The 19,125-nt window shown below is 41.7% G+C and overlaps 1 protein-coding gene across 2 annotated transcripts in view; it reads right to left on the reverse strand.

The window, feature by feature from the left end:
* The window catches only part of SYDE2 (synapse defective Rho GTPase homolog 2), an 862,822-nt gene that overhangs the window by 398,828 nt on the left and 444,869 nt on the right, over positions 1–19,125 (reverse strand). For both annotated transcript variants that reach the window (XM_044086034.1, XM_044086035.1), the window contains exon 4: positions 18,218–18,344. In XM_044086034.1, coding sequence (XP_043941969.1) covers positions 18,218–18,344 — 127 coding nt within the window. The remainder of the gene's footprint in view (positions 1–18,217; positions 18,345–19,125) is intronic.

A 19,125-nucleotide genomic window follows, 5' to 3' on the forward strand; every position in this document is an offset into this window, starting at 1 on the left:
TCCACAAAGGGGAAGTTGAGGCAAATTAAGTGATCTGCCTGGGTAATAAAAATCCCGTTTAAATTTTTTACTCAACCGTCCCTATTCTGGGCATCTGTGTCCATAAAAAGACAAGAAAAACTGCAAATGTGACTTTATGGCAAGACATTTTTAACTTTCTTCGAAATGTTCCTGAAAACTCTTACTTGCTATATGAAACATTGAATCTACAAAAGTGAACATTTACCTCAATAATAAAAATCAAATTATCTTTTGCAATGACTCTTGACAAGGTCTGTCCTGCAAAAAATATTAATTCTCAATTCTGACATAAAAAAAAAAAGGTGGCAACCTTTGAGTGTGTGTGTGTTCATGGAGGCGAGTGCCAGGATTCAGCCTTCAGTGTGAGACAGACAGACCAGGTAGTAAGTTTACACTTATTTTCTCCCTTAAGCAGATAAATTAGGTAGACAAAAACAAACACAAAGGGAAAGAATGCAGAAGTCTTGAGCTCCTATTTCTGAACTCCCTAAAACAGGGTGGTGTGTTTGAGGGGAGCAACTAAGAGAAAGGGAGAGGAACTTACAACAGAAAAAAGGAGTGGAAAGCAAGAGGCTATGCTTGTAAACAAACAAGGATAACATTATGAAAGCTGACAAAAATATAAGCTTTTCTTCAGATACAAAAGAAAGCACTCAGCTCAGTCAGGCCCCTTCTCCTACCAAATCCTGAATATGCATTGCTTAATCAGCTGATATATATATATATATATATATATAGGTTACCTTTATAATCTCGAATCACACTTGTGCGAGTATTCATATATTCGCATTGTCAAAACAAATCTGGAAACAGCGACAGTTGGTAATGTTCGAAAAGCAGCAAATTGAACAGCCGATTCGCTGAGTTTCGAACATAAATGTCGACAACATAATGGGGCAAGCCCCCCCTGCACCCCCCCCCCCTACTTTATTATTCTAACTCCGAGATCGCACTACAGCGGGGAAAGGAACCATTTCCAACTCCCCACTATAGTGCAATCTGCCCCAGAATGTCGAATGTGCAATGAGCGAATCTCTCTGTGCATTCGCTCATTGCACATTCGAACCTTCTTCCGTTCGACGTTTGCAAACCTTGCAAACTGTATTTCGAACAATTGTCGGTTGCTCTTGAGCAATACCCACATGTAAAGAAAGGTAAACCATATATATATATATATATATATATATATATATATATATGCTTGTAATTAAATAGAATGTACATTTTCGATGGTTAAAATATTTCTGTTGCAAAAATTTTTTCTTATATTTCAGTTGTAATGTCATTTGCAATTTTCCTTTGTAATGGAGCTTTTCTCTCCAAGCCTCTGCTTAAAATGTGCCATTGGCCCAATCGGACCTTCCTAGTAAACAAATGTAAAATAAAATAAATAAAAAGCAGCACCACACCAACATTTTCGAGCAAGTTGGGGAGTGATTTCGGCAACTGACTGTCTTGACTAGCAGTTCCAGACTACATTTAAGGACCTTACACAAACCCTATTGCCTACCTATTTTACCACTGCCTGACCTAACAAGTGCATGCAATTAAAAAAAAAAAAAAAAAATACTATTAGTGTACCATACCTCTCAATCGTACCGAATTGCTTGGTATATACCAGTTGAGGGCAAAATATTGGGGTACCACAAATTTCCGAGTGACGCTTTTAATTTCCGAATTTCCCTTTTTTTTGATTGCACGATGACAACATCACAAGGAAGACACCCTTTTGGAATTTGCGCCACTGCTTAATTTAACTTTACCTGTTTTATTCAGGTAGTATGCACACGCACAGCACTTCTACCTTCCCCCCAGGGGTCCTCCAGCTCCAGGTAAGGCAAAAGTGGATGGAGACATGCTTGATTTCTGCTGCATACACGGCACACTGCATTGATTTTCTCACAGGAGTTTGTTTGGAGAAAAGCAATGTGGAAACTGTTGTACTGAAGTCCAGCTCCAGGTAAGACAAAAGTTGAGACATACTTAATTTCTGCTGCATACCTGTTGCGCTGCAACTTGCGTTTCACTGTAGTGGCTTTGCCACCTGGTTACTGTGTACTAAGTTGCGTTACTTGGCTTGACTAATGTGTTTTATGAGTCGTAATTGGTGGCATTGGTAGTGCAGCGGTTAGCGTTGCCACTTCACAGCAAGAGGTTCTCCGGCTCGATCTTCGGCTGGGGTGCCTTCTGTGCGGAATCTGCATGTCCTCCCTGTGGTCACGTGGGTTTCCTCTGAGTGCTCCCGTTTCCTCCCACATCCCAAAGACATGCTGTAGGTGGACTGGACACTATAAATTGGCCCTAGGCGTGAGTGCGTGCGTGCACCTTCTGTGGAAGGCTGGGTGCCGGGCTGGCAACTTGACACCGTAAAACTCCACTGCCAATCACGAGCGGACAGGTGACTCACTGTGGCAACCCTTAACCGGGAAAAGCCGAAAGAAGAAGAGGAACAGTGCGTTATGTCACTATATCAGATCAGCTGTGAAACTTCTCGACTCTTATACAATACATCTGAGATTCCATATCTATTCTGAAAACTATGCGAGGTCTGGTTTCTTAGACACAAGTGGAGATGGAGAAGTTTTTGTTTGTCACGTTTGCTGATAATGACCACTTTTTTTTTTCTGAAGCCACTGCAACTTCCGGAATTGAGGTGATCTTACTTGAGGGTGGTAAGGAGAGCAGGGCTACTTCCCCCTAAATTAAACAAATGATGCAAAGTCATGGAAAAAGATTATTGTTGATATTAAATTTTAATCGAATGTGACCGTACTGTCTTATCGTTTAGTTTTAAAATTACTTTTAGACACCTGTTATCTTACTGAATTAAGGTCCGTGTTGTAATGCATAGAAAGAACAGTGTTTGCTTTATTCAACGTTGTTTACACTTGTAGTAATTCCAGTTGTATTAGTACTGAAGCTAAAACAATATTTCACCAAGATCACGAAAAAGCAATGTAAGCCACTTCCTATTTAAACTTTCCAATGTTTATTTATAGCGTTAAAAACGCTTTAGGGTAGTGTAACATTTTTTTTACATAAATTTAATGGAAGCTTTTTTTTCCCTTCCAACCACTTCATGTAGCATTCTTAGTTTTCATTTTAAGAGGCAATTAAATATTTTGCCCGAGTTTCAAATGCAGTACGAGTGTTTTAGGGAATTAAAATGGCTTACCTTGCATCTTTGCATAGGTGCCTTCCTGGGTTGCTCAGATGGTAGTAGCTGGTTGAGGTTGCCACCATACGATAATAAGAGGGAGAGAGAGTTTAATTGGTTTTATGTTTTATAATTAGTGTACTGGAATTTTTAGTCAACATATGAAACAGAATTTTAAACTTAATCACGAGAACGATAAACTTTTCCTTCATTCAGTTTGCCTACCCACTACTTTTACTTTGTTAAGTACCAGTCATCTGTGTCTTTCCCATCGTTCAAAAAAATCTAGATCCGCCCCCTCCCCAACACATTATAAATTTCCACACAACAAATGCCATGCTTAACCTGTGAATAACTTTCTGATAAATATTAATGGGATACCATTAGTTTGTGTGTTATGCCTAATCAGTACAAACAAATTTCTACTAAACTTATAATATTTACCAGAGCAGGAGTTTTAACCTCTGCTGTGACACCACAAGTGATCCAGGTTTGGTTTGGCTTGGGAAGGAGGCACTGTAGCATCTGTTTTTTTCTGGGTGTTTAAGGGCTGGAGTTTGGAGAAGGAGTGACAGTATGAACACAGAAGTAGACAGGTAGAAAAGTAGAATACAGCTTATTGTAGATGTTGCTATAACATTGGTACCATTGCCCCCCATAGTACATTTTGGCTTTTCCTGATTTCTTGTGCTGCACAGTTCTTCAGGGAAAGAGAAGTTTAGTGCTGTTTATACAAAGTCTACTTGCATTGTTAGTAGCACAACAGGTAATATACTTGCTTTTGCTGCAGAAGGCTGTGGGTTCTATTCCTACAGTATGTAGATGGATTGCTGATACTGTAGTGTGTTATACTTTTAAAAGGGGTGGATGCTGCAGTCCTGAGAATGTCCTCCTTTGGTGGAGATACCTATTAACTATGAACCTGTTATCAGTTTGCCATCCCTGTTGAAATATTACTAGCTTATCATTTTTTAATGTAGCATAGGCAATTTATTCTTCAAGGGAAACAATGAAATATAAAGTTGTTTGCTTGCAGCAACGTCTTCATTAGTTACAGATCTCTTTAATGTGGAATTATTTAGATGACTTTTACTTCTGCAGAGACTGTGTGCATATTGTAGAAGTTTGAATAGACTTTTATGATGGAAATGTTCTGAATTGGGCAGTCTTGTCATTACTGGTTCATGCATTTTTGTTTCATTGCTTACTGGAAAAATGTTCAAAAATTTAAAACAAGCTCTAACAAGTATGCTGTATTATACAAGGAATATAATTTAATACAGTCAGGAAAGTGCATCAAAGGACACATGTATGTTTTGTATGCAAGGGGCCTATGATTTGAAAACAGCCCAAAGGTAATATTTATCCTCCACTGGCCAGATGCATTTTCTTTGGATGTGGGTTTCAATGCTGTTTCAGTGAATGTGAGTTTTAAGGGCAGAGAAGTTTTAATGCTAATTCTATTTTCATAGTCAGACTATTGCTTTGTTTAGCAGATGTCTATTAGTGTCTGTGCTATAAAATGTAAAATAAAATACAAATCATTGTAGAAGTCAAACAGTATGCAGATTAGTGTTTATGGGACAAAACAGCCATGTAATGGGAAATTGGAATGGCTGCAGGGGGACTCTGGGGCCATATTTTGGTTGTCTGTTCTTCAGTCTGTATTTGAAAGTTGGTATCCCACAATTCCACTGGAGTGGGCGCAGTTACGTAATTATGCATGCAAAAGTTATGGTAATCAGCATACAGATTTGTACCTATTTTTCATGAACTTTTGTTCAGATTTTTGATGTTTCCATGTTGAGTGGTATATAGTGTACCCACTTTAGTCTTAACTGCTTAGCAGCTGCATAGCAGAAGAAAATCAATGCATTAGCAAAAAAAATGAAAAATTACAGTTGTGAAGACTTACCATAAATGTAGATGTTCAAGTGTATTCACTGTTGCAATCATCACCTGTGGGTTATCCCTGCTGTGGCAGCCCTCGGCCAGCCCGAATACCCGAGTCAATCTTTTTGTGCGCCAGCTGCTGTTGCTTGTAGTCTGTCATCAGTTCGTCAGTACTATATAGCAAGGCAGCTGACATCATTACATTAGTTTTTCTTGCCCTACCCCGTCAGAAGCACAAGGAAAAAGAGTAGTGGAACTGGTGGCTAAGAGCCACCTTGGGAAGCCTGTGTCTCCCTAGGAGAAGATGTGAAATGGGGGATGGAGGGAGGGAAACCAAGACTGTAACAGTGAATACACTTGAACATCTACATTTATGGTAAGTGTATACAATTGTACTATGTTCTTCATGTTTCACTGTTGCAGTCATCACCTGTGGGAGGATTCCCAAAGCTGAGGTAAAGGGTGGAAGGATAGGTAGAGTCCTAGGTATGGGTCAGGAGGCCCTGCAGGATTTCAGAGGCAAACCCTGCCCTAGACTTAGAAAAGAAAGGTAGGTGGTAATGCTTTTGTAAAGGTATGGACAGATGTCCAGGTGGCCACTTCCAATATTTCCCTGGTAGGTACTCCGCTGAGGAAGGGAGTGGAAGTGGAGGTTGCTGTAGTGGAGTGGGCACAGATCGACTTAGGGATGGGGTTCCCATGTAGTCTGTAGCAAAAATGGATACAGTGTGAAATCCATTTGGAAATGGTTTGTTTGGAGATGGGCTTCCCCTCTGCCCATGGGGTGAAGCTTACCAGAAGCTGGTCAGCTTTCTGAATGGCTTAGTGTGGTCCAGATAGTATCTGAGTTGTCTGTGTATGTCTAGTGTGTATATAATTCATTCCCCCTAGTTTTGAGGGTTGGTAAAGAAGGTGGCAAGGTGTATGGCCCGGTTAAGGTTCACATCAGATACCAACTTGGGCATAAAGGAATGATTAGTCCTCAGGGAGACTCTGCATGGAAAATTATGAAGGGCTCGACAGCCATGAGAGCTTGAAGTTCCGAGACCCTTCTGGTTGACGTGATAGCTAGTAGGAAGACAGTCTTCCAGGAGAGGTCTTTAAATTCTGCTGAAGCGGCAGGTTCGAAAGGAGGTAAGGTTAGTTTCTCCAACAGATAATTCAGGTCTTAGGGTGGAGTAGGAGGTCTTCTGGGAGGCCTGATATTAGAAGCCCCTCTGAGAAAATGCTTAATCAAAGGATCAGAGAAGACGGGTGGGTCTGAATCATAATGGGCAGAGATGGCCAAGGCATGGATTTTAATAGAAGAGAAGGAGAGGCCACTATTGTGCAGCTTTACTAAGTAATCCAGGATGAGAGAGATGGAAGGTTGGGAGGAACTGCCCCCTTTAGATTGTTTCCAGGAGCAGAATATTTTCCATTTTCCTGCATAAGATTTTTTTGTGCTGGGCCTTCTGGCCTCTGTGATGTCCAGGACCCAGTGATTTCTTGTTAGTTTTTAGTGCATTAGCCATGCTGAAAGTTTGAGAGTCTGTAGGTCTGGGTGCAGTACATTCCCTCTCTCCTGTGTCAAGAGTTCTGACCTTAGGGGAAGAAGTTTCGGGAGCTGTGAGGTCAGATTGGGTAGTAAGGGGTACCAATGCTGTCTGGGACAATCCGGAGCAATGAGGATGACCTTTGATACACAAACAGGGAGCTCCAGGGGAAGGTCAAGGCATCCACCTTCCATGCTAGGAGGTGATATTCCCTGGTACAAAACTTTTGCAGCCGGTGGTTGAGGTTTGAGGCAAAGAGGTCCACAGCTCTGGGGTCCCCCAACTTCTGGGTGATTTGCAGAAAGATTTCTCTGCAGAGGTGCCACTTGTGGGGGTCCAGTAAGCTTCTGCTTAGGTGGTCTGCTAGTGTGTTGCTGATCCCTGGTAAGTATTGGGCAATCAGATGCAGCCCCATGGAGGTGGCTGTGAGCCACAGACTCATGGCTAACCTGCACAGGGGGTAAGACTGGGTGTCCCCCCCGCTTGTTGATGTACCACATTACTGTGGTGTTGTCTGTTTTTACAAGGAGGGCCCCTGACCTGAGAAGGGGTTGGAAGGAAGTCAGAGCATTTTACACTGCCATCATTTCTTTCTGGTTGATGTGCAAGTGAAGTTGCTGGGCATTCTAAAGGCTTTGGGTACACCTGGCTGCTAGGTGAGTGCCTCAAGCTATGCCTGAGGAGTCGGTGGTGATGGTCTGGCCAAAAGGGCAGAGGATGAAGGGAAGACTCTTGTTCATGGCACAGGCCTCTGCCCACCAAAGAAATTTGTCACTTATGCAAGAGATCAGTGGGAGAGTGGTCTCTAGGGACTGAGAGTGCTGACCATCAAAGGTTCTTTAAGTACCACTGAAGCTTTCTCATGTAAAGCCTGGCTAGAGGGATGAGAAAAATGCAAGATGCCATGTATTCCCAGGGCTTGCAGGAACTTCCTCGCAGTGGGGTGACTCCTGGAAGCCAGCTGGGTGAAGTATAGTGGCAGGAAGCTCTGCTTTTCTGGGGGTAGGAAGGCCATAAAGGATGCTGTGTGTAGCACAGCTCCCAGGAAAACAATTTTCCTGGTGGGGTTTTGCTTTGATTTTTTCTCGTTGATGGCGAACCCTAGTGAATTAAGATTTTTTTGACAAAGAGAAGATCCTGGAGCAACTTTTCTTTGCTGTTTGCTTGAATGAGGCAGTCGTCCAGGTAAGGGTAAATCTGTATATTTCTCTGTCTGCAGAATGCTATGGCCAGGGCCAAGCATTTGGTGAATACTCTAGGAACAGTAGATAAACCAAAGGGCAGTGCATATAAGTGAAAGTGCTGATTGCCTGCTCTGAAGCGCAGGAATTTTCTGCATGATTCCCTGATGGGGATATGGAAGTAGGCATCTTTTAGGTCTAGGGTCACCAGCCAGGCATTTGGTGTAAGCGCAGGCAAGAGCTTCTGCAAGGTTAGCATTTTGAATCTGGGGACCACCAAGGAGGTGTTCAGTTTGGATAGATCCAAGATGGGGCACCAAGTGCCTTCTTTTCTGGGTACAAGGAATAGTATGAAGTAAAAACCTTTTCCTGTTTGTTCCAAAGGGACAGGTTATACAGCCCCCATGGGATATTAGTATTTTTACTTGTTTTAATGCCTCTTCCCACTGGTTTGGGGGGAGGCTTGGGTACCCTCTTGGAATTGGGAGTTCGCTGAAGGAGAATCTGTATCCCTGAGAAATTATTTTTAATATCCATTGGTCCTTGGTTATAGAGACCCAATTGTCCTTGAAGAGGGTGAGCCTTCCTCCTAGTTTTAGATGAGTGAAAGGAGAGCAGAGGGTGGAGGGAGAGTCGTTGTGAGTGCTTACCATAGAAGTTTGGCTTAGAACTCCCTACCTTAGAGGCGGAAGTGGTCCATTGTTTATTCTTCGCTGGCCCTGGGATAGGGGCCTGGATGTCCTGTCCCTAATGGGCTTGCTTTGGCCCTGTCTGCTGGGTGCAGGTAATTCCCAGTGCTTAGAGGGGAAGTTCCTGCTGAATCTGGGTGGCTGAACTTGAAAGAAATCTTTTACTGTTTGGATAGATTTTACTTTCCTTCCATCTTTTTAAGCACCTCTTCTGCTTTTTCTCCAAATAGGCATTCCTTACCTAGGGGTGCATCAATAAGTTTAGACTTGACATGATCAGGGAGAGGTTTGTTCCTTCAGCCATGCATGTCTTCTAATAACAGATCCTGTCACTGCTGCCCTGCTACAGGCTTCTAGGGCATCATATCCACATTGTAAAGAGTGCTTGGTCACTTTACCAGCAGAGTGAAGTAATTCTGCCAGCTCTTTAGAGTCGACACCGCCAGGAGGAGGTACTAATCTTCTATTTTAATTGTTCCAAAGTGTGTTGTTGATATTTTAAGATATGGAACTGCCAATTGAGTGCTCTGATAGTTAAGGTTGCAGAGGTGTCTACTTTCTTACCCCATCTGTCCAGACCTCTGGAGTCTCTGTCCAGATGTCTGGAGTCTTATCAGAAGGAAGAGGAATCTTGGCAAAACTAGTCTTAGCTCCTTTGGGTCCCTGTGTAATGACCTCGGGCTCTGCAGCAGGGTTCCTGTACATGCATGTGTGAGAATACGGTACTCTGCAGTACCGGTCAGGTTTAGCTGGAGCAGGAGGCACAGCATCAGGGGCTAAACTGGGTTCAAGGAAAACATCATCCACCACTTCTAGAATAAGTGGGATGGGCAGGGGCCTGTGCTGGGGCAGGTCCAGAAACTCTCTAAGTTGTTTCTTTGACTGTGGGTAGTCCCGAGATACCCACTGAAAATGTTCCCTGAGGGAGTGAAGGGTTTCCCCGAAGGAGAGGTCCTCTGGAGGGGAGGCAGAGGGGATGGATTCCACTGCATCTGAATCCTCAAACAGTTAAGGGCTGTTGTTCCTCTTCAAAGGCAGAATAATCAGATTTCTCAGACTCTTGGTCTGTCATAATTTCTGAAGAAGGAAGCCTTTTCCTTTTCGGAGTGGGGGCTTGAGTAACTCTGATAAGGGAGATGAGATCCTCTGCCATTTTAAGCTTTTGAGCTTGGGGTAGGGGAGCAGTAGCAAGATGGTGGCTACAAACATATCCTAGGAGTGGCCTGGCTTCGAGGCCTGAGAGCATCCATCGGTCTCTGAGAAACAGTAGTTGGAAGAGAAGACGTCTGTTTTTGTCTAGAATTGGTAGTGTGAACAGCCTCCTCGGAAGCCGCTGCCTGCGTTGCAGCTCCAGACCCAACCGAGGCAGAAACAGCCAAAGGCTTGGTAGACGAAGTGGATTTCTGCGGCATACAAGACTCCAAAAGGGTCTCGGCAGAGGTCTGCGTAGAAAGCCAGTCGGGCATCAGGGGCTGCAAAAGTGCCTCAATGAATTCCGGAGAACTGACGACTTGCTTAGTGGTAGCGTCATTGGAAGGCTTAGCCTTGTGTGGCCCGTCTTTAGCTTTATGTTTTAGCGGATTTTTGGCTAATGGACGCCATATCAGAATTCGAAGATGGAATATGAAAATAACTGTCTACAAAAAGAGCTCTATGGTGAATGGTTCTTGCATTAAAGAGGGCACAGAACCGGCGATGAGGGCTGTTGTGGTCTGGGCCTAAACAAGTGATGCAGTAAGAATGAAAGTCTCTGTGTGGGATCTGCTTTCCAGAGGCGAGACAATTGTTAAATTTTCCACACATAGGTTAGAGCAAGAAAAAAGGGTCCCCAACAGGGTACTTCACTTTAGATGTTTTCTGCTGAAATTGGACTTCTGGTAGTGACCGACTGGCACTTGGGCAAACTGCTTCTGCTATGGGCTCCACAGCAAGAAAGACTGATGTAATGATGGCTGCCTTGCTTTATAGTATTGACCTGACGTCCGACTACAAGCAACAGCAACCGGCACACAAAAACATGGACTCTGGTATTCGTGCAGGCTGAAGGTGCTTCAACAAGTATTAGTTTAAGGGTGTCCACACTTGTCCAATGAGCGTACTGTATGTTTTATTTGTTAAATTTTTTTCCCCTAACAGATTTGTTTTTCAATTGAATTGTACAGGTTATAGGTCATATTAAAGGTGGGAAACGTTTTGAAATGATTTATTGTGGTCTCATTTTTTATATCACAAAAACCTGGCATTTTAACAGGGGTGTATATACATATATATATATATATATATATATATATATAGATATATATATATATACATACATATATACACATACATATATATATATATATATAGATATATATATATATATATATATACATACATATATACACATACATATACATATATATATATATATATATATATATATATATATATATACACACATACATATATATATATATATATATCTATAAGAAAAACATTTTATGGCCCACATGTTCTCATTGATATTTTTTCTCCTCCTCATTTAATTTAACCACAGCTGTTCCTTCATATTGGAATTAAAATTTTCCTTACATACCATTATAAAGCTGCCCCTAAATTTAACATAATATACAACGGAAATAAACATAATTCCTTTAGACTTACTCTTGTATAAAGTGGTCCATTTATGTTTTTAGATACATCTTTGTGAAACACCTTTCAAATTTACAGTTAAAAACAAACACCGCTGAGCAAAACAATGGAGGATTGCAGTCTCATTTAAATCACAAGTAGCTCCTAAATCCAATAGCCAATGATGTAAATAATCCAAGTGCAGGCGAGGTATGTAAAAAGCAGGTTTATTAATAAAAGAGGTGGCGCTTTGCATGAGCTTCTTCAGACCTATACAACTAAACTGTCTGTAAACATCAGTTTAAAAAGCCAAAATGGCGCCAAAATCCTGTCCATTATTTAAAGGTACATGGCTCATTAAAAATATCATGTAAAAAAGTCATATATAAAATTCCTATACACCATCTTAAAACAGTACGTCATTTCAAAACAAAGCCATTCATATTCATATCCATTGTTGGAATAAATAAATCAAAAGTATGTGTGACAGATGGGGGGGGGGGGGGAATTTTAGTAACATAACTATCAAAACATTGACAGAGCATCTATGCATATAAAGGTTCAAAAAGACCCTACTGGCCACAAAGTAAAAACTCTTCATAGCCTCTTAACATCTTTTGGACAATAACCTTCTTGATTTCAGCAAAGGTCGCAGGGGAACCCTTCCATTGAGACCTGGGGTGATATCTGCCCTAAACTTAATAATCCAATGGATTTCCCTGGTCTCTGTATAATTGTTAATGTCCCCTCTCCTGTATGTCCTTGAGATCTGTTCCAAGATCCTGAACTTAAACGATGCTCTTGACCTTTGTCATTGGTGTGTTTGGATAGTGCATTATGTGTAGTACCTCTCCTTGTGTGGTATACATGCTCACGAATCCTATCCCTCAGTGTCCTATTGGTCTTGCCTACATAGTAGGCTGGACAGACTGTGCAGCAGGCTAGGTAAACTACATCTCTGGACATACAATTGCCCCTCGTCCTGATGTAGTAAATACCCGAACCATATGGATATCGGAAGACAGGGTCGGTTTCTATATATGAACAAAAATTGCATTTGTCGCATGTGGCCATGTAGGGACCCAACAAAGCAGGTGGATCATTGTGGACCCTTGGGTAGCAGAGCAAACTCTTTAAGTTCTTTTTATTCCGGTAAACGAATCTAGGTCGAGTACCTGTAAGGCTCTTAATAGTTGGGTCAACTGATAAAACGTGCCAATGCTTAGAGAAAATATCTTTAAGTGTACCTACATCCCTGGTGTAAAAAATGGGAAATGCAATTCCATTGTCCATATTTGAACCGCCCTCTTGGCTATCCAAGCCATCACTGGCCTCTCCCGCGTATATTTCAACAGCACCATCTGAGAAATATGGTTTCGCTCTGTCTATCCTCAGATCTGCAATGCCCGCCATCCCTCTGGAGATATCTAAGTGGTCATAGCCACGTTCCCTCAATTTGCTGCTAAGGTCTCCTAATTCACTTGCCAGATGGCTGTCTAGGGGTGTATATCTAGACATCCGCATTGATTGTCCCTTCACTATGTTCTTGTATACATAGCCAGGATGCATGCTCGAACGATGCAGCAGTGTATTCCTATAGCAGGTCTTGCGATAAACACCCGTGTTGACTATCCCACAGGGTAATTTATCAACAAAGACATCTAAAAGGAATAGTGGTCTTGACCAATCCATAGTAAACTTCAGAAAGGTGACAGACATGTTGATCTGTGTAAAAAAGGACTCTAATTGTATTGTAGAGCCACTCCACACAAGGAAGAGATCATCCACAAAACGCCTATAGAATGGTACTGACTCCTGAAACAAACTATTCTGAAACAAGAAGCTATGTTCCCACTCTGCCATCACCAAGTTGGCGTAGCTATTGGCACAGGAAGTGCCCATAGCTACGCCATCCTTCTGCAGAAAAATCTTGTCATGGAAACAAAAAGATTGGATTCTAAAATAATAGCCAACAACATAAGAATCAAATCAACATCATACTTCAGAGGGAGGTCGGTTCTCCTCAGATATGCACCTACCATTGCTCTACCTTCCTCATTGGGTATAACCGTAAATAAGGACTGAACGTCCATGGTGACCCATATGAGGTCTTCAATTCCAGAACAAGTGTTGATATATTGGTAGAAATCCAACAAAACTGTCTGGTATCCTTAAGAATGAACCTAATGGCATCAACCAATGGTCTGAGTTGTGCCTCAACAAAAGTGACAGGGGTTCAGTTGACCACCCTCTCCCTGCAACTATGGGTCTAAGAGGTGGATGTAGTGAATCCTTATGGATCTTTGGGAGACCCTGAATGGTAGGTAATAGGGATGAACCACATTGAAAAATTCATATAGAGAAGTATCAATAACACCATTATCAAAAGACCAAATAATATGGAGCGTATGCTCTCAATGATGCTGTCCACCCTATCATTGGTAATAGGAACATAAAACTTGTCATCAGCCAACATTAGTAGCATATCATTATTATACCTGTCCATGTCAAAAACTACAATCCCACCTCCTTTGTCTGCGGGTCGGATAATAATCTCCCTGTTGTTACGTAGGGAGTCCAAGGCCCTACGTTGTATAAGGCTGAGGTTATATTTCCTTCTCCTGTTGCCAGATTCTGACCCATTCAACCTATATATCTCATCTTCTACCAGTTTGCTATATGCCGCAACCAGAGGGTGTATCGGAGGGAGGAATGTACTAGGTGTCCTAAACACAGTGGTATTAGCCTTCTTTTTGGAGATAAACTCTTGGCTGGGCTTGTAAGAGCCCCAGGGCCATTAGCCTAGTAAGCTCCTATGATCCTGTGTGTGCGTGCATATGAGTGTGCCGCCGTAAAGTCGCACATAGGAGCATAGTAACAATACTAGGCAAATGACAGGGACCACAACAGTGACTCAGGGAACACGGACCGTGCTCCCAATAGAGATGCAATCGATGTAGGCACGGTTGAACTTCCTGGCTCATGCCTGGACAACGATCACACTGGCTCCAACAGCAACATTGGCCCAGCCATCCCCACAGACCAAGTTGGTCGTGCAGGTACCGTTGCCAACGCTGTACCCATCGGAACGGACTCTGTGCTGGAGCCGACAGCTACCACCGACTTGGATGCCAATGCTGATTCAGTAAGAAGGGCTGAATCTTTAGTCAGCAGGGTTGAACCAACTGTCCCGCCTCTTGAACCAGTCGTTAGGAGGAAAGTTTCCTCCTATGTATCGAGTAGAGATCCTGATGGACGGGATCCCATTTCCCCCTTGGATTCCACTTTTCACCATTCTCCCCTCCAGAGGGATGGCAGACACCCTTTTCCCATCAGGGTGCCTACGAACGAGGAGAAGTCATTCCAGAATGCCAAGGGGAGGTACAAGAGGAAACTTTCGCCGGATCGACCATCCAACCGGACAATCAAGAAAATGTGGGAGGGGAAGCATTAGGACTCGTGTTCAATTTGTCTAGTCATGTTTTGACTGAACATGAGTCACAAGTCCTCTCTAAGGGTCTCACTTTTATTCCAACCTCAGATAGTAGATACGAAGAGACTTTAAGAGACTTTAAGCTTTTCGTCAGGAATTTGTCCCTGAAGGTTTTCTTCAACAGCACAGAGATGAAGGCTAATACCACTGTGTTTAGGACACCTAGTACATTCCTCCCTCCGATACACCCTCTGGTTGCGGCATATAGCAAACTGGTAGAAGATGAGATATATAGGTTGAATGGGTCAGAATCTGGCAACAGGAGAAGGAAATATAACCTCAGCCTTATACAACGTAGGGCCTTGGACTCCCTACGTAACAACAGGGAGATTATTATCCGACCCGCAGACAAAGGAGGTGGGATTGTAGTTTTTGACATGGACAGGTATAATAATGATATGCTACTAATGTTGGCTGATGACAAGTTTTATGTTCCTATTACCAATGATAGGGTGGACAGCATCATTGAGAGCATACGCCCATATTATTTGGTCTTTTGATAATGGTGTTATTGATACTTCTCTATATGAATTTTTCAATGTGGTTCATCCCCTATTACCTACCATTCAGGGTCTCCCAAAGATCCATAAGGATTCACTACGTCCACCTCTTAGACCCATAGTTGCAGGGAGAGGGTGGTCAACTGAACCCCTGTCACTTTTTGTTGAGGCACAACTCAGACCATTGGTTGATGCCAATAGGTTCATTCTTAAGGATACCAGACAGTTTTGTTGGATTTCTACCAATATATCAACACTTGTTCTGAATTGAAGACCTCATATGGGTCACCATGGACGCTCAGTCCTTATTTACGGTTATACCCAATGAGGAAGGTAGAGCAATGGTAGGTGCATATCTGAGGAGAACCGACCTCCTCTGAAGTATGATGTTGATTTGATTCTTATGTTGTTGGCTATTATTTTAGAATCCAATCTTTTTGTTTCCATGACAAGATTTTTCTGTAGAAGGATGGCGTAGCTATGGGCACTTCCTGTGCCAATAGCTACGCCAACTTGGTGATGGCAGAGTGGGAACATAGCTTCTTGTTTCAGAATAGTTTGTTTCAGGAGTCAGTACCATTCTATAGGCTTTGTGGATGATCTCTTCCTTGTGTGGAGTGGCTCTACAATACAATTAGAGTCCTTTTTTACACAGATCAACATGTCTGTCACCTTTCTGAAGTTTACTATGGATTGGTCGAAGACCACTATTCCTTTTTAGATGTCTTTGTTGATAAATTACCCTGTGGGATAGTCAACACGGTGTTTATCGCGAAGACCTGCTATAGGAATACACTGCTGCATCGCTCGAGCATGCATCCTGGCTATGTATACAAGAACATAGTGAAGGGACAATCAATGCGGATGTCTAGATATACATCCCTAGACAGCCATCTGGCAAGTGAATTAGGAGACCTTAGCAGCAAATTGAGGGAACGTGGCTATGACCACTTAGATATCTCCAGAGGGATGGCGGGCATTGCAGATCTGAGGATAGACAGAGAAACCATATTTCTCAGATGGTGCTGTTGAAATATACGCTGAGAGGCCAGTGATGGCTTGATAGCCAAGAGGGCGGTTCAAATATGGACAATGGAATTGCATTTCCCATTTTTACACCAGGGATGTAGGTACACTTAAAGATATTTTCTAAGCATTGGCACGCTTTATCAGTTGACCCAACTATTAAGAGCCTTACAGGTACTCGACCTAGATTCGCTTAATCGGAATAAAAAGAACTTAAAGAGTTTGCTCTGCTACCCAAGGGTCCACAATGATCCACCTGCTTTGTTGGGTCCCTACATGACCACATGCGACAAATGCAATTTTTGTTCATATATAGAAACCGACCCTGTCTTCCGATATCCATATGGTTCGGGTATTTACTACATCAGGACGAGGGGCAATTGTATGTCCAGAGATGTAGTTTACCTAGCCTGCTGCACAGTCTGTCCAGCCTACTATGTAGGCAAGACCAATAGGACACTGAGGGATAGGATTCGTGAGCATGTATACCACACAAGGAGAGGTACTACACATAATGCACTATCCAAACACACCAATGACAAAGGTCAAGAGCATCGTTTTAAGTTCAGGATCTTGGAACAGATCTCAAGGACATACAGGAGAGGGGACATTAACAATTATACAGAGACCAGGGAAATCCATTGGATTATTAAGTTTAGGGCAGATATCACCCCAGGTCTCAATGGAAGGGTTCCCCTGAGACCTTTGCTGAAATCAAGAAGGTTATTGTCCAAAAGATGTTAAGAGGCTATGAAGAGTTTTTTACTTTGTGGCCAGTAGGGTCTTTTTGAACCTTTATATGCATAGATGCTCTGTCAATGTTTTGATAGTTATGTTACTAAAATCCCCCCCCCCCCCCATCTGTCACACATACTTTTGATTTATTTATTCCAACAATGGATATGAATATGAATGGCTTTGTTTTGAAATGCCGTACTGTTTTAAGATGGTGTATAGGAATTTTATATATGACTTTTTTACATGATATTTTTAATGAGCCATGTACCTTTAAATAATGGACAGGATTTTGGCGCCATTTTGGCTTTTTAAACTGATGTTTACAGACAGTTTAGTTGTATAGGTCTGAAGAAGCTCATGAAAGCGCCACCTCTTTTATTAATAAACCTGCTTTTTACATACCTCGCCTGCACTTGGATTATTTACATCATTGGCTATTGGATTTAGGAGCTACTTGTGATTTAAATGAGACTGCAATCCTCCATTGTTTTGCTCAGCGGTGTTTGTTTTTAACTGTTTATCTTTGAGCTTGTTGTTCCGTTGAGCATTCACTCCACTGGTCCTCTTTATTCATTATACCTTCCAAATTTAGCCTATTACAGACATCTGTGGAGTTAGACTGCCTCTCTGAAAAATGAACCAGACACGACCATTACTTTTTTCTTCTCTTGACTAAATCAATTTCAAGCTGTATGATATTTGTTTTCTTTTGTTTCAGTAGTATATTGCTATCTGCATTTTTCTCCATTAACATACTCAGATTTATTATGTAGTTTGATGTTGTATCAACTTGCTATTAGTTTTATGCCATGTTTTCCACAGTTTATAATACCATATTTCCCATTAATTTTCAAATAAATTCCAATATCTTTTGTGGTAGGTTGTCCTCATATAGCCGAACCTACATCATATCCTTATCACATTTAATTACTGTCAGATTTAAAACTATTTATGCATGCAGAGTTAACGTTTCTAGTCATTTAGTGTCCTAACTGCTGAACTACACAGTTCTCTACTTAGCTTAAATGTCTTCATTTTAGCAAAGAACCTACTCAGCTGATTAAACTAATGTTCACATCTGTTTTTAATACATCAATCCAAAATTAGAGAAAGACAAGGTTTTGCTGCCTTGCGTGTTATACTAAATTGCTGGCTATTGCTTTTCATGCAATTTTTGAGAATTTGAAGCTGGTGAATGCAGACTATCAGGCCCATATTTTGGATTTGGAATTTTATAACAGCAACATAAAAAAGACCTTGTGTGTTTTAGCCAAATTTATTCTACCCTTATTTAAGAACTTGCAATCTTCACATCCTGACAAAACAAAAGCATGACATTTCCTCATGTGTGAAAGCAAGCAAGCACTCTACCTGTTATAACATTGATGTCTGGATACAGACTTTCACGTAGTTCAACAGCCTTGCTATCCCTCTCAAATACTTCCCGAAGCTCCTTCTTAACGGCTGCTGACCCACAAAGGCGATACAGTCCCACAACCTGGAAAGAGAATCACAGTAACTGTTAAGTACGCATAATGCAACATTACTGACAACACTGCTAAAAAATAATTACTGATGTGTCGTCTCCTGAATTATACATAACATTAGGAAGAGTTGATGCAGTCAGTTACTGGATTCCAATCTCTCTCCATGCTCCTTTCAAAGTGAGTGCTACAAACACTCGTATTACTGCATTACACACAGCTTACAATCTGCAGTACCCAGCATTTCCTACCAGGAGTGAAAGATGCTCCACACAGCAGAGTTATCCAAGAATGCCCAAACATGCTTTGCTAGCATAACAGCAAACATAATTTGTACTTAGGGAGCGCCTTTTTATGAAATGCAGTGGTCATGGAAAGATTTAAAACTGATGGAGGTGGATTGTGCACAGCACTTCCATACACTTGGTGCTTTATGGTTTCTTCTGAAATTCAATGTGTTGCAGGATCGGAGGTATTGAGGAACTGGACAATAAAGGTTCAAAGATCTATTCTTGAACAATCGCGTATCTAGTAATGTATATGTGGGTTAGGTACTGTTATAACCTCTGTTAAACATACAACTAAATATAAATATAAAATAGTACCTATCATTCACTACAGTTCTGTTTACAGAATGGGCCAGTTAATAAGCAAATTAAGGAACTTTAGGATGCAGCAAATGATGTTAAAACACACCGCCTAAAGTTAGAAAGATGTTAGAAAAAAGATGTTGACAGCCCTGTCCATGATTACAAAGGTAAGCATTTCAGTCTTAAGATGGAACTGGATACAGCT

Source organism: Protopterus annectens, chromosome 10.part0 (genome assembly GCF_019279795.1).
Source record: "Protopterus annectens isolate FY-2018-M chromosome 10.part0, PAN1.0, whole genome shotgun sequence".
Lineage (NCBI taxonomy): Eukaryota > Metazoa > Chordata > Ceratodontiformes > Protopteridae > Protopterus > Protopterus annectens.